General features: G+C 39.6%; 1 protein-coding gene across 2 annotated transcripts in view; it reads left to right on the plus strand.

Annotated features, from left to right (window-relative positions):
• The window catches only part of adgra1b (adhesion G protein-coupled receptor A1b), a 206,699-nt gene that overhangs the window by 169,722 nt on the left and 10,024 nt on the right, over positions 1-26,953 (plus strand). For both annotated transcript variants that reach the window (XM_086045684.1, XM_086045686.1), the window contains exons 15-17: positions 910-1,037; positions 9,044-9,167; positions 23,663-23,808. In XM_086045684.1, coding sequence (XP_085901810.1) covers positions 910-1,037; positions 9,044-9,167; positions 23,663-23,808 — 398 coding nt within the window. The remainder of the gene's footprint in view (positions 1-909; positions 1,038-9,043; positions 9,168-23,662; positions 23,809-26,953) is intronic.

Genomic DNA, 26,953 nt, shown 5'->3' on the forward strand with positions numbered 1-26,953 from the left:
ACAAATGGATATGTGGTCACTTGAGCTGACAGGGCAGTGGATATAATGTATGCTTAATTTAACATCATGAATCCCAAATGCCAATGTTCAGTGGTCGTAATATCCCCTACCTACCCTGTATGTTAGGAACCAATACTGCCACATCCTTGCTTGATCCGAGCACAGGCTTGTAGGTAAAAATTGTTTGATACAGTTTCCCATATTGTAATCTCGATTCAATAGCCCAGTGTCCAGTATTTGCTATACTATCAGTCCATCACAATGGAAATCATCATTTTGTCTATTTCCAATGCAACAGACCTAATACAAACCTCATATTGTTATTTATTATAATATGTTTGTGTTTTGAGTTGGATCACAGTGGTGCTGTGCTGATAATACTCAATGGCCACCGCCTCTGTAACAACACTTCCTTGAAAAGGACAAAAGCACGAATTTTCTTTTGCAATATGTCTCTCTGCCATACAGTGTCAACTAAATTACCAAAAGACCTGGATGAAATGTTGAATCAACAGTGTTCTTTGTCTTTTGAGATGAATTGGACAGCATATCATGACTACGACTACTACAAATTGTATGTTTTATGTTCAGTCTTATAAACAGTGCTTTGTTACAGCTGTGTTTGCTTTTTTTCAAGTGCTCAATAAATAAAGTTGAGTTGAACATTCAATCGCCAATGCTTTTGGGAAGGTCATTTGTATTACAGTTGTACTTGTCTGTCTTATCAACAGTATACTGTGGCAACGTATTGTATATGTTCATTTCATCAGCTTTCCTTGGTTGGCTTTTGTAGAGATGGAGGCCAAAAACTTGCTCATTTTTATTCCTCATTAGACTAAAGTGCTCAAACTATTTATCATGAAACTACCGTCTTTCCTCTAATCTCCATTTTGCTCCCTCTATTCCCAGGATCTGAAGAAGGTGCTGTCTTTCCCCCCATACCCAGCGGAGTTTTTGCACCCAGTCGTGTATGCCTGCACGGCGGTCATGCTGCTCTGCCTCTTTGCCTCCATCATCACATATATAGTGCATCACAGGTGAGAAAATTCACCCCTTTAGCAAATACTTATGTTGAAGTGTGCATTGTAGGGGTGTAACGGTACACTAAATCACATTTCGGTTCGGTTCGTTTTTTTGGAAACTTCGGTTCGGTATATTTTCGGTACATAAAAACTGATTTTATTTTTTTACCCACCCTTTTTGGAGTCCGTGGGGGGTATGCTGGAGAGCGCTCCCCCTGGGGACTGCATTGTTTTGCTGGGGGACTTCAATGCTCACGTGGGCAATGACAGTGAGACTTGGAAGGGCGTGATTGGGAGGAACGACCCCCCCCAGTCTGAACCCGAGGGGTGTTCTGTTACTGGGCTTCTGTGCTCGTCACGGATTGTCCATAACAAACACTATGTTCATATATGTTCACCTTACCTGCTTAAGATGCTGCCCCCCGACCCAACCTCAGATAAGCGGAAGACAATGGCTGGATGAGTAGGCCTAATCATTTTTTGCAGATTTTGAATGACATTTAAGACAAACATAGTGCCTCAGTAATATCAAAACATTGTATGATATTGATTTTTGTAAAAAAGTACACAAAATTAGTTCTTGCACTTAAACTTGGTATGCTAGTCATCAGTTTTGTGCCATCCTTGAATGGTAATTATTATTCCTTTGTATTGGAAAGTAAAATTACATTATGTGGTTATTCTGTTATTTGCTTTAAACTCTTTCTTGTTCAATAGTGATTTTTTATACATGCAATGAGAAATGTACTATGAAAAATTAAATATATTAAGAGCACATATTTTCCACGTATGCACGTATTTTGTCCATGTTTAAAAATGTTGTCATATATCTGGTAAGGAAGTACATAGTCCTCTGTGGCCCCTTAGTAGCACTGATGAAAAATTGTGGCCCCCTCCAGCGTTTAAGTTATCGATCCCTGTTCTAAAGAATTACAGAGTGGTACTCAGACCTCTTTTGTTCCATTTTTGTGGCATGGTGATAAGAACAAAGAATACTGTTAACAGACTAAGCATCGCAAACTACGCATTTATCTCTTCCCCATAGTATCGTATACTTTGGATCTTGCATCCAAACTGTGACAGTGTATCGTGACGATTAGGTACATTATTGAATCGTCTAATAGAGTGCAAAAACAGTGTACCTATTGTTGTTTCCCCCTATTTACACAGAAAGATATGTTTTGAGAATATTTTTTTCAGAATAACCAATAGTGGGTGGAGACGAGATGAATGGCTTTATCTGGGCCGCTGAATTTCAGCATGATTTTTTTTTGCCACCTTACACTCTGCAGGACCTTCAATAATTAACAGATTTATATTTTACTTAATGAAAAGGTCTGGAAACAACAGTGACCATACAACTATGACCTCTATTCATTATCGTTACATTAAAATTATATATGCACATCAAGGTTCATACTTAATACGGTTTATAATTTCATCATTATTCAAAGACAAAAAAGTAAAATTAAAGTGAGACAAACTCAATTTATTGTAGCATTAAATCTTCCAACATGCTGAGAAAACAGTTTTCCGTCAAGGACACCCATTTTAGCATCTCTTCTCCCCTCGCTCCTTCATCGCCTTGTCACTCCTCAGTACTAAACACCGTCTCTGTTTCGTAACACTTTAGTTGTGTAGTATCACTCAAGATGATAATCTGTGAAGCACTAACAGGGTGATAAATGGAGAAAATGCAAGAGGGATTGCTCAAGGCTAGAGTCTGTAGGTTATTCATTGCAGAATTTGTTCTCAAATCATACTGCACATGCATTCAAACGTATGATAAAGGGATTAGTGGTTCTCAAATGTTTTCTGTCATGCTTCACCTTTGAAGTGCAAAATTAAATAATTTCATTTTCTTGCAACTCCTGTAATATATCCATCCATCCATTATCCATACCGCTTATCCTCACAAGGGTCGCGGGGAGTGCTGCAGCCTATCCCAGTAGGCGGTGGACACCCTGAACTGGTTGCCAGCCAATCGCAGGGCACACAGAGACAAACAAACATCAGGCACGAGGAGAACATGCAAACTCCACACAGGGAGGCCGGGGCCGGGATCGAACCCACGACCCCTGCACTGTGAAGTGGACGTGCTAACCAGTCGATCACCGTGCCGCCTCCTGTAATATATTGTTTTTGCAAATGTCAGTCTATTTTTCTTATCTGAATGTGAAATCACCCAAAAAAAAAAAAAAAGAGAGACAGTTTTCTTCGGTGTTGTCCAAATCCCATCATTGCTACTATGTGCTACATTTTTGAAGATAGACAACAACAACAAAAGAATATGTCCCACTGTTGAGAAGCAGTAGATTAGGAAGCGATGTGACAAGTATCATTAAGGTAATGAACCTTGGGAATTAAATAGAAATGATGCTCACTGCACTGTACGTTCTTGTGTTCCACATAAAGTATATGCTCAGTAAAGTAAGTTACATTTTTGGTTTTGTTGGGCTCAGATGGAATTTAATAACACTTCCCTAATCCCTCTGTTCTCAATCCGTTGTTCTCAATACAACCAGTGACACAAATGTTTTTGTTTCATTATAGGCTAAAATGGTTGTGTTGAAATGTCTGATACCAGCATAATAAAACAAATAAAAAAGAGGAAATATTAATGTTAAAATGTATGGGGCGGTTACAAAAAAATACTTGAATCTTGAATTTCCTCTGGATTAACAACTCAAATTGTTAATTGTCAAATTTCCCATCATACTGAAATTGTTTTATTAGCAAATGAACAATACAGCATCCTTAATTTCAAGTATAATGAGTTTAAAACCACAAAACATTATTTCTACGATATATATTTCACCTCAGATCGAGCAGAAAGCCTTTATTCTATTAGGTACACATTGCAACGTCACTTTCAAAATGCATAGTGAGCTAGTGTGTAATTTATTGTAATATCTATATTTTTTTAATTTACAGTTGACTCTGCTGGCCATCGTGCTTTATCAAATGCCTTTACTGGGGGGGATTTTCACCCCTTCATGGCCAGCATATGCACCTGAGGCGCAAAACCAATATCCATTAAAGAACATGCCAACATTTTTAACAAACACTGTTTGGATTACAAATAAAGCTGTTAACATGCGTTTCTTATCCAAATTCTGCACCACGACGAGTTATAAAACAACCACTGTGATAATGAGTGATTGTACTGCCAACAAAGCTGCTGGGGACAGCTACATGACAGCGCATTAGCTATTTCAATGTGTTCTGCGACATGGAATATCAACAGTGCATTAGATATAACGAATTTATAATAGAGTACAATTAATATTTTGCAATAAAAACAAAATCGTATTACATTTTACTTCTTATAGCACATCCATCCATCCATTATCGACGCCGCTTAGCCTCACAAGGGTCGCAGGGCGTGCTGGAGCCTATCCCAGCTGTCTTCGGGCACCCTGAATTGGTTGCCAGCCAATCGCAGGGCACACAGAGACAAACATCCGCACTCATAATCACACCTAGGGGCAATTTTAAAGAGTCCAATCAACTTACCATGCATGTTTTTGGAATGTGGGAGGAAACCGGAGTGCCCGGAGAAAACCCACACAGGCACGGGGAGAACATGCAAACGCCACACAGGGAGGCCGGAGCCGGGATCGAACCCATGACCTCCGAACTGTGAGGCGGACGTGCTAACCAGTCGACCACCGTGCCGCCCTTCTTACAGCACAGTGTTATTTTAATTATTATACAATGCATTATAACTGCAACTATAACAATTTATTTTTACATGTGCTATTAGGACATTTCAGGGATCTTGAGCATGACTACAAGAATTCCAAATGGGCCCATGTGTTAACCCATTAAAATGTGAATGCTATGACTGGATCATACATAGCAACAGTATTTCAGAGTATTTCTTGTTTGTAATGTTAAACATGTTTGATTGCAACTATGGGTTTATATTTAAAGATGTATTTGTGCATTTTCAAGTGTAATAGGCAATATGTTTTTGAAAAATACATTGAATTGTTTTTCCTTTATACCGTGGAAAGAAAGCTAACACTGACATTATGAATATTTCATTCCATATGTATCAGTCTGTCTGACAAACTCAGAAGCATTTTCAACCAACATAATATTCCAGTACACTTCAAACCTGGTAACACCCTGAGACAAAGTCTGGTACACCCCAAAGACCGGAAACCTCAATCTCAGAAAAGCAATCTGGTGCATGCAGTCAAGTGCAGTGAGGCACAAATATATACTGTATATTGGGGAAACCAAACAACCACTGAACACAGACCGGCTAACCCTTCAGGTCAAGACCCAGGTGTCCACCTGCACCTCAAAGAGAAGGAGCACTCTTTCGAGGACGAAAATGTACATATTCTGAACAGAGAGGACGTGGTTTGAAAGAGGAGCAAGAAAAGGCATCTACAGTATGTGCAAGTGTAAATACGATCTTTAAACAGAGGAGGTGTTTTACGACATTAATCCCACATACAGTCCTTTCAAACATTCTCAGGAAACTCAATGATTTCGCCTCAGACAACAAAAACCTAGTTCCCCGTGACCTGCTCCCAACCTTTTCACAATTAAATGGAACATTAATGAGGGAGTTTCAACCATTCAACTTTTTCCCGCACAGGCCGCAGATTTTTTTTCATCAGGGTTCGTTCAAGGTTGCAAACGGTCGCAAAGACTTCGCTTTAAAACTGTCGGCGAAGGTCTGGCTAACGTGTTTACGGCCTTCAACAAACCGTGACGAAAAAGCTTTTCCATCCATCCATCCATCCATCCATTATCTATACCGCTTATCCTCACAAGGGTTGCGGGCGTGCCAGAGCCTATCCCAGCTGTCTTCGGGCAGTCGGCAGGGTACACCTTGAACTGGTTGCCAGACAAACGCAGAAATCAACCTTTTCCACCCAGTGGGACACGGGCTTTAACGATGGTCGATACCATCCGTGGTAGGGCAACGAGCGTCACACTTGGAGCATAAATAGTCGGGTTTTCCATACCAACTCATGCTGGTCTGTCTTAACCAAGGCTTGTTGCATTGACTGATGAAGCATTCTCGGATGAGAGCCAAAAACGTCTTCAAAGACAAACAGAGCAGTCCAAATGCAATTAACTCATTGCCCTGAGAAAGAAATGACCTGGATAAATGACGATATCCACAACCATCAAACACTGATACTGTAAGTAAATATTTTTATGACACTTTTTATGACACATAGCACTTAAACATTTCTATAAGAAGACCTACCTATAGAGTTGTTTTTTTAATTACGTTAAGGCATCCATTGAATCGGCACGTCATCGGTTGAGGAAGACTATTCCAAAAGGTTGGAGCCAGAGCAGCTAAGGCTTGGTCCCCTTTTTGATGTGTTGTTTGAGTGTGAGACACACAATCTGATCACAGTCTGAAATCTGCCAGGGGGATGTGTTTTGAACTAAAACTCTGCACCCATAACTAGTATCGGGCAGAGTTGCAAATGGGATATATTTACAAAATGTGACGTTTTAATCTGTGGTATACTCACATTTGTGCCTCTCAAGTGCCAGCCCACACTGCAAGTATTGAAAGACATTTTTTTCCTGTAAGACTCTTGAAGTAATGCATTCAGATTTGGGATAATTAGAATAAGGATTAGTGGGCAGCTACCTGAATGAAGATCTGCAATTTGACACGTAATAACTTTTTCTTGGAGTAAAATTTGGTTGTGGGGATCAAACATAAGGCTAGAGGACATCCCAATTCATCCCAGACTCTGAGGGATAGGGGTGTGCAGGGTTACAGGTTAATGTACTTGACCCAATGAAAACTTAGTGCAGAGACTATGAAAACCTCCTTCCAGCGAGGCCAGCAGCCAGCATGATTTATGGCCTCTTTGCTGGATGCAGTTCAATATCTAGACTGTGGCAGAGGCAGCAGAGCTGCGAAGCCTGGCCCCAGACCTCCCTCATAGCTCACTGCTGCCAATGCTTCATCTCCTTGAAGTTGGCTACTGGATCGCCATTTTGGACCATAACGATATCCAGGTTATATAATATTTTGTATTGCTAAAATGACTACTATGGATTCAACAAAAATAACTGTTGTTAAAAGTGTGTCAAACTGTATGTTGTCGTTGTATGACCTATTCAGTCTATTCTCTAACAGCTGGATAGAACATGGTGAAGTGGGTTAATGCTTTGCCCATGGCTGTGTAACCCTAAGCTCAAAGGAAATACAAGTACATTGTTTTACAACAAGCTTCAATTGATCTAGCGAACCAGAAATAATCCTCATTCCCCTTTTAGTCAGAGTGATTTCTGTTTGTATGTACGTAAAGTACCACTCCGTGTCGTGACATTAATGACACGTTGGGATGCTCTTTGCCTCAGGTCCATCATTGTAAAACAAATTTGAGGAATTACAGTTAAAGAGTTACTGTAGCTTATTTATTTCATTGATGGTGCAGTGGTACCCTTGCCCGACTTGACTGTTGGTAGCATGGATTCAATTTAAATCAATGATTGTGAATATGAGTGGAAATGGCCGTTGTCTCTACATGTGCCCCGAGATTGATTGTTGACCAGTTCGGGTTGTAGTTCACCTTTTGTCCAGAGTAGGCTGAGATCAGCACCAGCTCTCAGTGACCCAACAGGATAAGCCTAATAGAAGATGAATGGATGGCGTTACTTATTTTCAGCTGCAATCTATTAATAATGTGACCAAAGTGACATAGAAGTATGTTTCTGCTTGTGTAAGCATTTTTTAAATGCCCCCCAAAAAATATCCTTACATTCTGTATCCTCTATTCAGCAATGCAGTTTTAAAGCTTCTGAATGACCTTAGGGCTGAACAAGGCAGTCACAAAAAGGAATCATATCACCCAAGACAAAATTCCTTTTAATTTGAATTTCTGTGCTCCTGGATGACAATTGGCAGAGGTGGGCATTCCGTCAGACCGACGGACCGGTCCGTCAGTCCGTCACTGACGGACTCCCGTTTTGCTGATGATTGACGAATCATGGGACACCTTTAAAAATTATGGACTGACGAATGACAGAAGTGTGGTTTCACCCGTCAGTGTAATTGTCATCCGTCACTGACGGACCATTAGCCTATCACTGCTGGACGCTTGTTTTTCTGATGTTTTTGGGGGGACCGACTGACGCACCAACAGACTTCTGACAGACTGACTGACAGACCGACTGACGGACTGACGATTACAATTCAGTTCATTATGAAAAATTATGGAGTGACGAATGACGGATGGGTACCCTGGACGCTGACAGACCAGCAAAATCTTGTAAAATGCTCACCTCTGACAATTGCACATGGTTATACATCTGATTTTCACTCACTCTGGTAGAGTTAAAAAAAACAACAACTTGGCTTTAATGCAATTGCAGGCTTCTCCAAAATTATCAGGTCAATTGATATATGTTTACATTGTGCAATGCAGTAATATGTTTGTTTGCCTCTTCCACTAACACTTCCAATTCCGTTACTTCAAACTTCATTTTGCACTGGAGTTGCTGTCCCAAAAAGTGCAAAACTATCTTATAAATATGGTCGTCTTCACCACTTTTGCATTGTTTCCAACCGCAGGAACACATAATTTAGCATCTACTATTTGGGATCTTAACTCTTTTGACGCCATGACGTATAGATACGTCTCCAGAATCGTTGTTCATGGTGTTGTTGCTTTTTAAAGACTATTTTGACCTGAGCAAGTGTAGCAGAGGCAATAGTGCACAATGTGTGCTGATTTGGTTAAGTGTAGTTGTTTGTTATATCAGTGCAATACTATTTTTAACAAATATATTTTTTATTCATAGAAGTGATTGAAAAAATGCACATTGATTAATAAAAAGTATACTGTGTGAACCTTCACTCTAGAATTCTGGCTTCGTAAGTATAAACATTATCACAGCGAAGTGATTCTGGAAGTGATGAAGTGGTGGCCAAGGCAATGCGATACCATAGACTAATTTACTATGAAGTCTATTTTTGCTTTGAGACATGCTAATTTTTTATATATTGATCTTTCTTTTGGCAGTGCAATCCGCATCAGTCGGAAGGGATGGCATATACTTCTCAACTTCTGCTTCCATACGGCTCTGACCTTCGCTGTGTTTGCCGGCGGCATCAATCGAATCAAATATCCCATCATATGTCAAGCAGTAAGTGCAATTCGTTTTTGTGTGCCTCACTAACAAAAAGCAGGAAAGTGGTTAGCAATGTTTACTGAGGTGTCAGAACTGAAAGTAGACTGTGACTGGGCAACTTTTATACAATAAGAAAATTGCAGTCCTAGTGGCAGTAGCACATTTGCCTTATGATGATTGCAAGTAGCAGTCTTCAACCCAAATGTATTCATACCAAATTGTGAATCTCACATTGTTGACCTCTGATACAAACTAATTGACTGCATCAGGGAGAGGTACGTAGGTGAAGTAAGAATTTTCAAACATGCATCAAAATGTCCTTCCTTTTCTGTATATGTCCTATTTTGGGCATTTTGCTGCTGACAGGATTGAAATGATTTTTTTAAATTACTTTTGATCTTATATAACTATACAACAGAAAACATAATTTCCTGTATATATAAAGGATGCATTATTTAAAAAAATATTGCTCTTATTATTACCTCCACAATTCTCTCTCCACCCCTGGACATAATCATTGATGGGGACAACTTGTATTAAGTATACTTAACCTTTTACATTTGAAAGAGGGCAGCAAGTATTTTTAACCAGCAATTAATGCGCAGCAACTTCCACAGAAGAATAGAAAAATATATTGTTTGGAAAGATATGACCCTTTTCTCAAAACATACTATGTAAACAGCATCCTTTATAAATTAACATAAAACATTTTCAACAATTTAATATAATCAAATGAGCCGTCAAGATCATGGCTCAACTGATCCAAATGTCTGTCATCAGTAATGCTGCACCACCTCTAGCATTCATTCCACATGTAGAGTTGTACAGGTGAGGCAAGGTGAACTTGGCAAAATATTTGGGGTTTGGAACAGGTCAAACTCTTGCAAGAGGTCATTAAGTCAATAATGGTTTTGCAGCATGTAAATGTCTTTAGAAATGTTCAGCATGAGTGACCTTGTGATTCTCTTCCGCCGGGCTCCTTTCTTGTCATGGACAATTACGTATGTGAAAATGATTTTACAGAGCCCTCAAATGGTCAGTCTTGAATACTTGGTGGATATGGTGTCATTTTATTGTCCTGTTAGCCCACTGTGCTCTGCTGACCACCTTTTACTTAGAGTCCCTCACACAAGATGAAATACTAAAAGTGAGAGCCTTGCTTTCTGTTGCTTTGTTGTTTGTGGAATGTTCTTCCATTTGAGCTAAATGCCACCTCTTCTGTAGACATAAAAAAAAAAAAAACAGTTGAAGACACATTTGGATAGGCAGGCATTCCAGTAAGACTTGATTCTTTTTTCGTATTAACTCTATAATGTTTGTGAATCTGTATTTTAACCATGTGAAGCATTTATGTATGTGTGTGTGTGTGTGTGGGTGGGTGTGTGTGTGTGTGTGTATATACATACATGCATGCATGGATGCACTCGTGTATTGTACATTTTTACTGTAGTACATTTCCTTTCAGGGATTTGTCACCAAAAAAATGAACAGATTAATCTGAAACCAAGCAGTGGATTTACACTTGGGAAAGAGATGCATTCTAACACCTGGTGTTAACTGACAGTTCTTAAACTGCCCTGTGGAATCTGTCTTTGTCAAAGTACATTAATAAGTCTTCGCAGAGCTTTTATGACTGATCACTGGTGGGAATTTGGTCATGATGAACATCAACGGCAGCAGAGGACCCTCCTTGCTCAGCTCATCGCAGAGGGGGGCAACAGCTGCACTAAATACACTGTATGGAGCCAGTATGACATTGATGATCACTCCTTTCAGTTCCATCTCCCTTTTCTCAGTTACCGGTTCATAATAATAGGCCATTCCTTTAATTATGAGACACTATGGGATCTAAGACTAAGTAGCAGCTATATTGTTCTTTATTTTAACAGGTGAACACTGCTGGTGGGCGCCTTGTTAATTATCTACTCAGGCCCACCGCACCTTGAGCAATGCTGCTGAACATGAGTGAGGTGGATCACTGTGGCGAAAAAAAAATTACAGTTTGCGAATCATCGGCACGCAACGAGCAATTGAGCACCACACACCTACCACTGCAATGGAAAAACTGCAACCCTCTATTGGGTTTTAAGACTTAGTACAGCGTACTGTGACGTATTATTTTTTGAGTAACAAAAACATGGTGGGATTGTCAAGGAAGAAGCAGATTGCCACAAAGAAAATGAAATGGGCTATAATAAAAAGAGATTTTTGAAACGCAGTTATCGATAACCCTATGAACTGACCGCACCCGAACGGCAGGTTTTGGTGACAGAGAATCTCCGTGTTATGCATTTAAATGAAGTTGTTGATTCGCAAAACTGCTCTGCAAAGAAAACACCATATTTCGAGCCTTGAAGAAGATAGATGGGATTCTTATATGACTGCATGTCTACCTAGACTTAACACCGAGCTGATTGGCTAGATCGTATCAGTATATTTTGCACTTTATGCATATTTTGTGATGGGTCGAAATGTCTTTAATTTGCAGATCTAACAATTACGTCATCGATCGGCTCCGCAAAATAAGATAGTGAAGCCTCAGTGTTTCTCACATATACTGTACATTTACCTGTGACAGGCTGTCACAAAAAAGGATTTTGCCAGCTACTTACAGATTTTTGGCTACCTGTCAACATGTAACTGTTGTATTAACTTTCATTGCTGCACTGACAAGCCGCTCTGTTCATTATGTGGTCGTAGTGTGAGTCTATTTATTGACAACAACACAGCTTCCATTTGTGATACGATGCTACAAACACAGTCCCTCAAATGTCTCGATACTTACGTTTGGGTATCTTAGTGACATCTGAGGCATCGGCAGCTCAAACAGAATCAACCCCACCAAGGCACTCCAGCAGGTGCAGTGACCATATTGTCAATGTCCCAGCACACTTGATGCCATTTTTGTTGTGTTTGCGTGTATTTTGGCTGACCACTCCATGTTGGGCAAAACCTACATATAAGTCTTCAGGATCTTGTGAGTTTCTGACTACCCTGCGAAAAGAGGTTTACGAGAAGCAAACTGACCACAACCACGGCGAGTGATTTTTTTTTTTTTTTCCCTTACACATACTTCAGAGAGCGTAACTGTCAGGAATGGCCTTACACTCACAGAATGGAGAACAATAAGATTTGGAACAAAAACCTTTCTACACAAAATGAAACATAAAATCATAGTAGTACTTAAAGATTAAAAAAACAAAACAAAAAAAAAGCATAAGTACACTGAGCAAAGGAAAAAGAAGACACAAATTTACAGTGTTCCTGAAATACACAAATAGGCAAACTTGAACTGAAAATGACGAGACTGGATGTGACAGAAAAAATGGACCAAGAGGATTGACAAGCGCCGAAACAGGACACAAAACAATACTCTGGCACCATTCTTTATTGGGAGCCGAACCCAAATGCTAGCCAAGGTTGATTGGAAACAGGCGCAGCTGTTTGATTGCAGGTGGGTGCAGACAGGTGGAGAAAACACACACGGTGACAGGGTTTTTAATTTATTATTCTTAACTATACAGTTTTAAAGTTGTGTAAATCATCTTTGTGAACCAAATGAAGATGTAAATGCAACTGTCACTTAGACAACCTCGCTTCATAACGCTCTCACCGCAGTCAAATATATATTTGCAAAAGTCCCATCAATACAGAATGAATAAATGTTTTATATGCAAATCACACTCCTTGTTCTTTTCCCCCCTCCTTTACTTCCTTGGAGCATTGCGAGGATAAAAATCTCCAAAAAATACTTTTAAATACTTCTGTTGCTCCTCAGTAAACAGTACACAAGTATACCAAAAATGTTACATCAACCTGCCAAGGGACTACAGATGTAAACTAGCCAATGTCTACAATCTGGCATAATTACATGCAAATGTTCTTTAGGATCTGCGACAGCTGGGATAGGTGATAGGTGCATTCCCTCGAATCTAGTGACGATAAGTGGTTGGATGGATGAGAATGGATGGATGTTCATTAATATACATTGTCCCTTTTGAAATAAATAAATAAATAAATAAATAAATAAACAAACAAACACAAAATAAAGTTATTTATTTATCATTTTTTTAACAGATCGATTTTCTTTTTTTTAATATGGCCATTGGCTGTGCGAATGCCAGTATTTCACGCTACAGTCCAGAGTGCAAGCAGTGCAAGAAACAAACAGATATAATGTGAGTGAGGTAGATAAAAACAGTGTATTTAAAGTTAAAAAAAAATGGCTAGTGGAAATTCTGATTGGCTGGTAACTTTAGAGAATCACCAGCCACATTGGCTGGTGGTCAAGAAGTTGATTTAGAACGGTGAACGTTATTACGCAACATTACGTAGGAAATGTAGGAGTCACTGCCAGGGGTACAAATGACCAAGAACAAAACAGTGTAGAGTAGGGTTGGGCTTGGCTGGAATTTGAAAAATTCCATTTCCAAGCGATTCTCAATTTCGGTTCTTTATGGGGTGTCCAAACTACGGCCGTTCATTCTTAGCTGCTCACAGCACAGATTAAAATAACATTTGGCATGACTCATATCATTTACCTGCCTTTAACTATGGTACTCACCTTCTAAAGTGTGTGGCAAGACAGGACAACAGAAGTGTTCCAAACGCTCACGTCCTTAATTTCAATCAGTTTGATCGGGCCACCAGCCACTCTTGACACTTTTGATTTTTCTGTATGTCGCCTTTCAAAGTCAGGACACCCTTGTTTGAATGGAGATTCTTACCAGTCACTCTTGGATTAACTCGTCTGAACTTGTCTGCAAATGTATGTCGATTAACTTTTCACTTTTTTATTGACTTAAGTGAGAATTTCTCACAGGGTTATTTTGAACCAGTATTAATACCAAATTTATGAACTTGAATTTATAAGTTATTAATATTTAACTTTCACTAGAGCTTTAATTTTGAAAATGTCATTAAAAGAAATTCACACGTGAGTCTAAATAAGAATGCACTGAATCACCTTCTGTGCAGACATACAAAACAGAGCAATTTGGTAACCCAGTTCAGATTAGCAGTGGGTACAGTGTGTTTTTACAATGTGCCTGTTGTGGGCATGCCGTGTCTATTACTGCAGATGAGAACACATGCTCGCTTTGCAATAGAAAATAATCAACATATTCTTATGTTAGCTGGCTATTTGTATTTGAGCTGACCCACCCTTTAGTTGTTAGATGTGTGAATATTGGCAATAAACATATTTTATTGTTTAACTCACCCGATTATGACAATGAAATTCGTCGTAGACTGAAGTCTTGTATGGGAGGGGGCAACAAGCTCATCAGACACGCACTCTGTTAACTTATACATGTCATGCCACCTCCCTTGCACAGTATCATCTTATTGTAAATATTGCACTGAGGTGATTCTTCATTTAGTTACACGAAATGAACCCACAAGTGTGATCGGTGCCAGGTGCACCCGCGTGCGTGCACATTTCTTTTCCATTAGCATCTTCTTCTTCGAGTCTGCAGATGAGACACCGTAACAAGGAACCGGAAATTTAAAATGCAAAGGATTCCGGGAGAATCGTAACGTTACTCCCAATCTAATCGATCCTCGAGACCCGATGCCCAAGTATATCTGACTGACACAATTGCCTCATGCATCACCGGCCAAACTGGCTGGTAAGGTTTTATCAACAACCACCAAAATGAATTTTAGCCCACATTTGGAGGGTTGGCAGGTGTTCATTTAGAACTCTGGTGATAGACCCCAAAAATCCTTATGGTTTGAAGTCTAAATCTATCAGTGTAACTCCAGTGTAAGCAGAGATTCGAGACTCATGGGATCATATGGCTGTACCCTGTCTTTGCAAGCTGAATGCCATCAAAATAAGGCGCTCGATCGTAAAAACACAAGTCTAGCCAAACAACACCTGCGGTAAATCAAAACGACAGCAGTAGCTTGGAGGTGCATAAACCATGAGGAGAGAAATCTTGGCTTGTGGCAAGTTGTGTATTTTATGCTGAGGTTACTTGCTTTTGAGCATGTTTGGGGAAGAGAAAGTCCAAAGCAAATTAAATAGCATGTATTGTTTCTCTAGTGTTTACAGTACAACAGTGTTGTCACTGTCCATTGTTGTGAATTCCATGTTTACCTTGTCTTTTGTGTGTGCGCGCTGTACTGTAGGTGTTCAGTAAATGATAGCACAGTGATATGAGAGATACGTTATTCAAAAGTAAATCTAAATGCACCCTAATCATTCTATAATAGATTGTAAAATTATATTATAGAGAGTCCACCCATTCATCTTCCAAACCGCTTGTCCTCATTAGACACTATGCAAAATGGTAAATGTACGTTTTTAAGTGCTCAACTTTGTCTGCCATTCGGATTTTTGCCATATTGTACCACACACCAAGTTTCTCCGCAGCCCTGCAGTTAGGTAGTTAGGTTATGTCAACGTCCCACACTTTCAACCCACGGTTGGACTACAAACGTTGGGGGAGTAAAACACATATTTGCAAGTCTCAAGTCGTAACATTCAAGTTTCAAAGCCAAAAGGTAAGTATAATTGCATTGAGTTTTCTTGGTGCACTGATTAGTGTTAGCTAATTGTGTTAGCTTCTGATAAGTGGCACATACGGTACTTATTTTTTGTGTGTTTGGCAATGTGAAAGAAAAAGGCTAGCAGTTATTTATGTTTGGGTGTCTCTGCTGCCTATGCCAGCATATTAATTAATAAATGTCATTTGATGACTTGGTGATAATGTGTTGCCTCATGAGTGAAATACAATATGGGCTGTCTTCATGAAGGCCCACATCGACAAACAAGCATGCAACAAAAAGCCGTACTCAGCACTGCGTCCACAGTAGAGAGGACAGAAAAAGCATGCGAATTTGCATGAGACAGCACCACCCCCTTGAACCAAGCAAATTTCCCAAGAAAAAAAGAAGTGATGTATTGTTGTTATTCTTGATCTCTGCAAATTTGTTTAATTTGTATTAATTAAAACATATCAACATTTTTACATTTTTAAACACGTAAAAACAATTGAACACAAAACATTTTTACACACCACTGATATTAGATTTTAGATTTTTAGATTTGATTTATATGCAACCACTAAGACTGGGAGAAGTTGCAGAATGGACGGTTTAAAACACAGTGATTTCATTATGAAATGTAACATAAGAGACTATACAGATGAACCATTGATCGTCGTTAAGTAAAATAGCAAAGTGATTCGTCCCCCATCATTTTTCTTGTATACAAGCTTTTATAGATTGTTAGGCAGCCCACACTGTTTCGATCTTTGTAGTCATTAACGTTTACTGTATTGATGGAGTTTTTGCTGTGTGAATTTGAAATGTCCTATTGTTTTTGAATGTGTCACATCAGTGTTTAATCCTGTTATGATCCTCTCCATTTTATAGATGAGGTTGAGCATATTACAATCAACATATTTGTATATGCTGTGCTTGCTAGGTTCTCTTCATTTCCCACAATTACACTACCTCCCCTTTATGCATAGTCATCATACATCTTCTCTGCCCCACTCCTGAGGTTATACATGCTCCTCCTCCAACAGAGAGAACTCAAAAGGCATTCAAAAGTTTATTTTGAAGCTCCTGCGGCATTTCAAGTATGCACTACCAGCATCTCTCTGCCATGTATCTGCATGGTACGCCATTCTTTCATCAACTTCCTACCACTATGCCTATTTGTGGCATTTCATTTTTTACGCACCTAAATCTAATCTCCATTTGTCTCTGTTATTCGAACAGGAATCACATCATTGAGTTGTCACAAGCTGCGAGTTTTTCTGTTTCCTTGTACTAAGCACTGAAGCACTATTTAAGTTTTCTTGTTGTTATATCCCATGCTGGCCTTCAACCAAAATTTTGATTAAATATTAAAGGGTGGTTCAGTGAGTGTGAGCAAAGTTAAATAAGCAATTAAAAATCTGCTAACTTTTCTATGAATATGACCTACATTTGACTGATTAAAGTTGTTATTAAGCGGTTCTCATCATTAAAATGCGCAATGAAATCAGATGGGACTGGTGAAGAAAACAACGAGATATTCAGCATCTGCAGTGATTGGGATTGGAGTGTTCTGCAAATGGAAGATATTCCCAGCATGATGGTTAGTTGTCATTAAAAATATTGCAAAACAAACACAGTACAATTAATAAGTCTTGAGAACAAAGTTAAGAAAGATTCCAGGGTCTGGCATTATGACATGCTCATTGAAAATAATTTAATAAGGTTGTCACTGCTGTTGTATGAGTTGTGCCATAAAGGTTCCAGGCTTTTGTCACAAGATATGTTTCAAATCCAGACTACATGGTTTCCTCCTCAAAGTCATCGCCCAGGAGTCTAACGCACGTTTCCATCCTTCTCTGCCTTGCTTCATGCACTCCTGGAATGATCTTTCACAGCTCAGTCTTCTTGGCCATCTCGTTGTCATCCACATCGTCAAAATGGATCTCACAGATGACTTCCTGGAGCTGGGGAAAGAGGACAATAGAATCACACAGAGCTAGGTCGGATGAGTAGGGGCGGTTGCTCCAGCACTGCGATGTTCTTTTCAGCTACTAATTGTCGGATGCTCAGGGCGTTGTGAGCATACGTGCTGTCATGATAAAGCAGCCACGAGTTTTCTTCTGCTGACTTCTCACATACTGAACAAAGCAAATGCCACAGGATCTCTTTATAGATGTGCTGGTTGATAGTCTGGCCCAAACTGAAGGGGAAAACTTGGAGTTGAGGTTTGAAATATAACTTTTGTGATGCCAGTCCCAGACCTTTTCTGACAACCCGTAGACACTGCTTAGTACTCCTATTAAAAATTCAAGGCTATATATGCTATGCAAGAGCAGAAAAATGTGTTCTTGCTCTCAGAACTGAAAGAACATGATTGTTATTTTTCTTGTACCCCTGATTTTTTAAATTCTAGCATCTTGGTTTTTTGTTTCTTTATTTGTTTGTTTAGTTTTTTTTACATTTTTCTTCTAATATTGTGTGATTGGTCAGAAAATTGAAGTGATCATGATTAATGCCGAAATGATGTCTTTCATGCTTCTTCTGTATTCCAATGGAACCAATAGCAAAAATTTTTAGGATCAGCTGACTGGGGTGTCGAATCAGTATAACATCCCTACACCACAGTGCGTATAGAGCAGGGGTGGGCAATTCCGGCCCTCGAGGGCCGGTATCCTGCATGTTTTCTATGTCACTCTGGTGCAACCCACCTGATTGAAATGATCAGGATTGTTATCCAGCTTCTGCAGACCTTGCTGAATATATGATCATTTGAATCAGGTTCCAGCAGGGAGAGATGGAAAACAGGCAGGATACCGGCCCTCCAGGGCCGGAATTGCGTATAGAGATTATGAGTATTGAGTATAGAGACAAATGGAGAAGAATTTCCTGACAGCTGCATCCTCTGTGAAGAGCATGTATCAGATGATGGTTTTGTGGATCTTGGTTTTTGCTGAGTCTTTCCAATGTTGTACAAATTGCCGTCTGATCTTGTGTGCATGTACACTCCTTTGTTCGATGTTCCAAACACATGTTTCAGGAGGAGGGAGAAAAGGATGCCAAAACGAGGTTGGAGCAAGGACACAGTCTTGTTTCATGCCGCTTTTGATGTCAAAGGAGTCGGACATGCTGCTGTTGTACTGGATGGTTGCCTTCATGTCGTTGTGTAAGGATCCGATCATACTATGTAGTTTTGGGGGGTATCCAATCTTCAGGAGGATGTTGAACAGCCTGTCCCGGGTAACCGGGTCAAAGTCTAAAGGCGATGTAGAGGGAATTCTGTTGTTCCTTGCACTTCTCCTAGAGTTGGTGGAGGGAGAAGATTATGTCCACTGTAGCGTTTTGCTCAACAACCACACTGTGACTCAGGTTATACATGTTCAGTCAACTGTTGGAGATGCACAAGCACGACTCTATCTCTGTCTATGTTCTTGTACAGCGTGACAATCTTGGCATCTTTCATGTCTTCTGGGATACCGCCCTCACTCCAGCACTGACAAAGGGTGTCATGTAGTGGCTGCAGGATGGTAGATTTGCAGCACTTGATGAGGTCTGAGGGAATGCCGTCAGTCCCAGGGGCTTTCCGGAGACTGGGCTGTCAATAGCCTGCTGAGTTCTTCCAGCGTTGTTTCGGCATCTACTTTAGGTCCTTCATCAAATCAAATTTATTTTGATGAATGATGGGTAGAGGTTCGATGGCATCAAGTACTTGGGTAACAACACTGTTCTCTTTGGAGTCGAGTTCTGAGTAGTGTTCGACCCATCTCTTGTCTCTTTGTTTCCCATTGTCACTGATCGCTTCCCCAGTGATGGATTTAAGGGGTGCTGTCTTGCTCTGGGTTGGTCCGAGAACTTTCTTGATGCACTTGTGCATGCCTCTGATTTTGACTGTTGCTGCTGCAGTCTGTATGTCATGACTGAGCTTCTGCCAATAATCACTGACACATCTTGCTGTCTGTTGCACCTTGCTCCAAGCTGTTCTTAGTGCTTGGAGGGTCTTCTAACTTGATGAGTGTTTGTAGCTTGTATTCAGCTGTTTTGCTTCAGTGACTGTGGTCATCTCCATGGACCTGGCATCAAAACAGTCGCAGCTCCGGGTGGTCTTTCTTTGAGAGCTGATGTTTGGATGCTCTTGCACAGATGTGTCCAGGTTTCCGAGGCTGTGCTGTGTGGGTGGTCTGCAGAGATGGAAAATTCTTCAAGCATTGATTTGTGTTGCTTCTTGGTGGTGTGACGCGCGGCTTCCTTTGCAGCTTGGAGCAGTGGAGTTGCTTTTGTATCAGGCAGATCTTCCAGCATACCAGTGAAAGGTCCGTGTCACAGTCTGTGCTGTGGTTGGTGCAGGTGAGTAGCACATGCTTGATGCTTGGTGATGATCTTATCAAGCCGATGCCAGTGTTTGGAGCGAGGATGCCGCCAGGACACTCTGTGTTGTGGCTTCATCTGGAAGGAGGTGTTGGTCATACAGAGGCCATGGTAAGAGCAGAGCCTTGCCAACTCCAAAGGAAACCATGCAGGAAGGCCAGGAGCAGTGGTCAGCACCCACTCTGGAGTTGAAATCATCCAGGAGGTAAAGGTGTTCACTGCTGTGGATGAGCATATTATCTAAAACTATCGTAATAATGTTAGCTTTCTGTCAATTTATGAAAGCTGATATATAACACGAAAAATTACGGTGGTGAATCACTTTGCTATTTTATTTAATTACAATCAGTGGTCTATCTGGTCACTTACTGTATCACTAGCCTTCCATCTTTCATTCTAATGGTTGGGATGTCAAACTTTAAATATTATGAGATTTTATACTCCCCCAAGGCTATACTAATAAACAACAAAACATTTGGCTCCCCAAGGCTTTTGTAAACTCCTGCATATAAATAGAAATATCAGTAGTGTGTAAAAATGTTTAATGGTTTTTATGTTCGATTGTTCTAAACTGTTTAACCTTTGTAATGTGTTAGAAAGTTGCCCACGCCTTTAGTTTCAAATTTGACCCATTATTTTACTGAGCCTGAAAATTCCTAAAACACTAGTTATCATTCAATATTGTTTTTCAACTTGTAGCTAACTTAGTATGTATTCATATCCATGGAAACAATGTTTTCAAATTGTATTTTTTTTCTCCACAAAAATGTTATCTTACAATGTACCACTCGTGTTCATTACAAAAACTGGTTAAATTCAGTAATTATGTTTCCTATAGTGATAAAATGAGTAATTATATTATCCACATCTTAAACTAATATTAGAGTAATCCTACTCTCAAAATTATTTAATTCATTTATTTTTACATTTAAAATAATTAACAATAGTGACATCTGTGGTGCTAAGGTCAAAACTGACCCGTACAGATTCATGGTAGGATAAAGACAAAAAGTCATTCCTTTCTCATAAAAACAAGTTCATTTTAAAATGTTAATGTTTAAAATGTGAGCATCTCTCCCACCGTAGGAAGCAACCCCTGGCGCCACACTTGATGCCAATAAAGCATTGTGGCTTATAACTGGTAGACTGTTGCTTCCTGTGTTGTTTTGACACTGTGAAGATATGCTGGTGTGTCCTCTCCAGGCACAGCCCAGGGCAGGGGGGCTATGGAGGACCAACTGTTGCCGAGTTAGCAGGACCCCCACCCACAGCAATGGTTGGTCCAAGCAGAACAGCAGGCCAATAAAGTTTGAAACTATCAACATCGCAGGAGTTGCCAGACCAGGATTGCATACAACCACAAACTGCTTATGAGATCCCCGCTCCAGATTTGTCCTTGAGGTTGACTCCTGAAGCCTATTCTCTAAGGAGATGTTGCCACAAGGCAGTGGAAGTTTCCTTCTCTGCATGATGCAGGTAGCACATTGTACTTGTCAGGTGAATGTTAACTTACAGTTCACAAGGTTCCTAGATCCAAGTACGTTGTCTGCTTTCCTATGGGTTTGAATAAAAATATATCCTTGAGAAGAGTTGGAAATTTTCACTGTTTGACTAATTGTTGTTTATGTGAGAATGAGGATAGCTCTTTTACTGTACTGCTAATATGGCATGTTTTTGCATTTCTGTGTAATGTCACCTCATCTGAAATGCAAAAGTACCTGAAAGATAAGAAAATTATTGCATTGCTGCAACAAGTGAGGTCTAGCATAAGGAAAGCGGTCAAAAAGGTCAGTAAACAAGCCATTAAAAACCTCTAACAGTGTGAGTAGGGAGCCTACATTTGCCAGTCTGGTGCTCTTTAGTGGGAAAAAAATTAATGAGATTCCTGTTGGCTGTTTCCAGCTCATCCTTTGTTGACTTTGTGATCAATGTGCTGCTCAGTGAGGCAGTTATTGCCTTCAATATTTAATATTTGCTCAAGATTTGCTGCTCAGATTGGCTTCAACTTCTCAGATGAAAATAGTAAAATCACAGAATTTTCCAGACCATAGATCATTTTCTGTTATTCATTAAATATACAGTGTATAGGGTAATACGAATCACACTAGTTTGCTGGTTTCTCATTAGTTATTAACTAAACAGGGAGTCTCTTGTTACTGCTGGTATTTAGCTACATTATTTGTACTAGTTCTCCTTTACTTGACATTCTTGTCCTCTTTTCCGTTGTAAAGAACTATAAAGGCTTTTAGGATTGATGTTGAGGCGCATTTTAACTCAGAGAATTGAATAATAAGATTACAGGGTTCAACATAAATGCATAGTACATGCCACAATTTGTTGAAAAAAATGTTTGTTTTTTTCTTTCTGAATCAATATACCATATATTAATAGAAAATAACATACGTGGCCTGTTAATTTCAACTGGGATTTGTCAATGAACACAAAAATTAAATTTTTCAACAAAATCATGAAATATTGCAAAATGAGTACCCACCACTGGAAACATAGTAAAGCTAAAGCAAAATGTAATTCACGAGAATTTATCCACCATTATAATCATGTGACTTTTATAAAATGTATGAGTAAACAGTCACAAGTGTCAATTATAACTACAACAAAGAATGCTGGAAATGTTACTTCACTAATACCTTGTGAATCCCCGAAAGACGCAAAAACTGTCTGAGTTAGAATTTTGTTTGGTAATTTTGCAAGTGTCTTCACCGCCCGAGGGTCAACATTCATACGAGCGCAGAAACCAGTAAATTATGTTCGTGTTACCTTCATTTTTTGGACTTAGCTAAAAATACCCACAAGCCCACATTTCTCTCTTTTCTTGGCACTAATGAAGCATAGAATTGTGTATACTCCACCACACTGATTGACACACTAGCCGTCTACTGCGCTCCATAACATACTCAAGGATACATCCAATTAGAACCAGGACTTGTTTCAACTAGCTCTGGTCCGTGGGTCTACACAAAAGACAGGAGAGTAGCCGTTTGATTGAACATCTCAGGTTGCTACAGCCCACACTGATTGGGTATGGGGGAAAAAAGGCTTTGTGCCTTAAAATATTTCCCCCTCATCTTCATACCCTCTCCACTTTTAACTCTATTGTTAGGAACTGTCAAAGCCTTTTGACAAAGTTAGATCAATTCTCCCATTCAAATGTGATTTATGAATATTCAAACAAGAAGGAGAGTGCAGGTATGCATTACAGTGCATGCTTTTCACAAGATAGTTGCCAACGTGACTATCATTTATATTCTAATTTGTTATTCTGGCTGCACCCCTGATGTCCTCTAGCGTAACTGATAAGGAGCTGCTCAGTATCCAAATGTTAAACTGCACCAAAATACTATCAACAACCTTGCACTTGCACTCAACCCTTTACTCTGTTGTGCTCGATAGTCTCTTGAGTGAAGGACACAGAACGTTAAGGTCGAGAAGGAAAGCAGTCAAAGAGACACCCTTGGCATGACATTGATATTCATAAGAGCTGCTCTTCCTTCACTTTTCGTCTTTGAATTGTATGTGTTAAAGGCATTAACTTTTGTCCCAGACAGACATTGTGCAGAATGTACAACCAAAGGTTCCGACAAGTCAAGACAAGTCAAGTAATTGTAGTGATTTTCCATCTTTTACCATTTCAGGTCGGGCTCGTGTTGCACTATTCGTCTTTAGCAACCATGCTGTGGCTCGGGGTGACAGCTAGGAACATTTATAAGCAGGTGACTAAGAAGCCTCTACAGAGCCAAGATGGTGACCAGCCTAGGCCCCCTAAACAGCCACTGTTGAGGTACATATATTCTCTCTTGAATCTTGACTGCTTGGTGTTGCTTGTGTTCGTATCCATGTATTTGTCTGTGCTACTATTTTACTATTCATGATATGTCTTGCATGTTTTCACTGTAATAAATTGCCTGTTTGTTTATAGTTGTGCCTCGAATTTGGAATGCCCCCCACAAAGTGGAAAGGGTCCAATATCTGCAGCAAAGATACACCTGTAAATTCACACAAAAACAAAGAGGTGTCTTTTTTTTTTTTTTTGACAAATATTCTCTCATTTTGAATTTCATACCTGCAATGCATCCAACACATTCCAAAAAAGCTGTGACAGGGGCAGCAACAGACTGTGAAAGTTGATGAATGCTCAAAAAACACCTGTTTGAAACATTTCACAGATGAATGGGTTAATTGGAAACAGGTGAGTGTCATGATTGGGTATAAAAGGAGCATCTCAGAAGGGCTGTTCACAAGCAAGGATGAGGCGCGTTTCACCACTTTGTGAACAACGGTGTAATAACATCATCAAAAGATTCATATAATCTGGAGAATTCTGTGCACATAAGCAGCAAGGCCAAAAACCAACACTGAATGGCTGTGACCTTCGAGCCCTCAGGCGGCACTGCATTAAAAACTGACATCATTGTGTAATGGATATTGCCACATGGGCTTCAGCAAACCACTCTTAGTGAACCCAGTTTGACGCTACAGCTACAAATGAATGTTAAAATTCGACCATGTGAGGCGAAAGCCAAATATCAACATCGCCCAGAAATGTTGCTGGCTTCGTTGTGCTCCAGCTCATCTGAAATATACTCATGCAAAGTGACAAAAGTGTGCTGTGAGTCCACATTTCAGATTGTTTTTGGAAATCATGGATGTCGTGTCCTCCGTGCAAGGAAAAGTACCATCTGGCTTGTGATAAACACAAAGTTCAAAAGTCAGCATCTGTGCTGGTATGATGTATGAGTGCCCATGGCATGGGTAACTTGCACATCAGTGAAGCCACCATTAATGCTGAAAGGTACACACAGGTTTTGGAGCAGCTTATAAAAATGACGGACTGACGAATGACGAGTTGGGTTATCATCCGTCTGTGTAATTATCACTATCCGCGTTTTCAGACGTTTTCGGATGTTTATTTGAGCGGCTACTTCCGGACCAACGGACCTCTGACGGACAAACTGATGGACTTAACTAACGGACTGGATGGCGGACTGACAATTACAGTTGAGTTTGTCACGTAAAATGATGGACTGACAAATGGCGGACGGGTACGCTGGTTGCTGACGTATGGCGAATGACGGACCTGCAAAATTTAGTTAAAGCCCACCTCTGCTTATTTCAGCTAGACAATACCAAGCCACATTTTGCACGTTACAACAATGTGGCTTTGTAGTAATAGAGTGTGAGTAATATAGACTGGCCTGCCAGCAGTTCAGACCGTCTCCAACTGAAAATGTGTGGTGCATTATGAAGTGCAAAATAAGACAACGGAAACACCGGAGTGTTGAGCAACGGAAGTTGTACATCAAGAATGAACGGGAAAGAATTTAATACACAAAGCTTCAGTAATTAGATTACATAGTTCCCAAACACTTATGAAGTGTTATTAAAATGAAAGGTGAAGTAACAAAGTGGTGAACACACCCCTGTGCCAGCTTTTTGGAACTGTTGAAATGTTTCTAGTAGTGTTGTCATGATACCAAAATTTTGACTTCAATACTACACTTGTATAAAATACGTTGATCCCGGTACCGAAAGGATTCCTCAACAAAAATCTAAAAACAGCAAAAGCAGCAAAATTAAACTCGACAAAAGACTTTCAAATGTTAACAAATGTGTTATTAATTCAAAATATCGGATATGCTTGATAGGAAAATAACATTTTAAACAGTGTTAAACACTTTGAACATTTGCACACATGGGGGAGTGAGATAAATATATTACACTGTTTCTTTCTACACTTGATTATTTATATTTATAGACTACATGTAAATTAAACTTTAAGACAAATAGCTCCCGTTTATTTATTTATTTAAACGTCACTTGTAGAAAATGTGCAGAGAGGTTTATAGCGCTATTAGTGTGACATCTACTGTAATGCAGTATTGAGCAGGTTATGATCATTTTCATGGCCAGATATGCAGCTGTATAACCTCTGTGCTTTTTGGACACAGAATTATCCAATTCTGATATTAAGAACGACATTTTTGTAAATAATTATCATGCCTGCAATTATATGTTTGTATGCCTATACTTTGGTGGCTTTGGTGACTTGACTTGACTTGATTTTTTTTTATTTATTTGTATTTATTTTCCCACAGTGACTTGGGACTTGAGTTGAGATTTACTTGTAACTTGCACGTATGTGACTTACAACCACCACGGTCATCCGCTATAGTCCAGTTGATCCAGTTGATATGTGTTACTAAATAACAGGTCTTTTTTTTTTCTAAAAATGGTGGGTAATAAAAAGGGGTCTCCAAAACAAGGAATAATATTCCAGACAGTACATTACGAATTGTCTGAAATCTCATTTTTATTTATAAATTCTTATTCCCTGGCTTTACTTATGGTAAAACAAGTAGAAGTCATATGAATGTCAAGAGGAAGAGGAATGATGAAGGACTTCACTTGCAACGCTCTGCTGTGATGTTACTCTACAGCGATGAGTAATTAACTCAATCACCCCGGTGCATGACAGTGTCAAGAGCTTTATGTCAAATGTATTTATCCTTTTGACCTGCTCAATTCCTGTTAGCTTTGTCAAACATATCAGATAACATTTCTGCATGTCCTGTATATATTGTTGTTGCAGTGAACGGTATATACACAGACCGAATAGTGCAAATATCTGAATATCTGTCTTGACAGATATAATAACCCTCAATATTGATTGACATGTTCAGAAGTATTTATTTAATACCTTTAGTATTGTAGTTGTAGTTTGTCACGGCTTAGACCTGAACTGCATTCTACTGTGCACTCCAGCTAAATGCGTTAAATAAAATATTGGAAACAATTCTCAGGTTAATTCCATTTATATCACATGTGCGCGTTCTATAGCACCCACAGCCCACTGTTGTTCACTATTTTAGCAATGATTTCACACGCAAATGCTCTTTTGTGAACCTGAAGCAAGCATTGCTCCTTCT

The sequence above is a fragment of the Filicampus tigris genome, chromosome 11 (genome assembly GCF_054856515.1).
Source record: "Filicampus tigris isolate MCC_2025a chromosome 11, RoL_Ftig_1.0, whole genome shotgun sequence".
In the NCBI taxonomy this organism is placed as follows: domain Eukaryota; kingdom Metazoa; phylum Chordata; class Actinopteri; order Syngnathiformes; family Syngnathidae; genus Filicampus; species Filicampus tigris.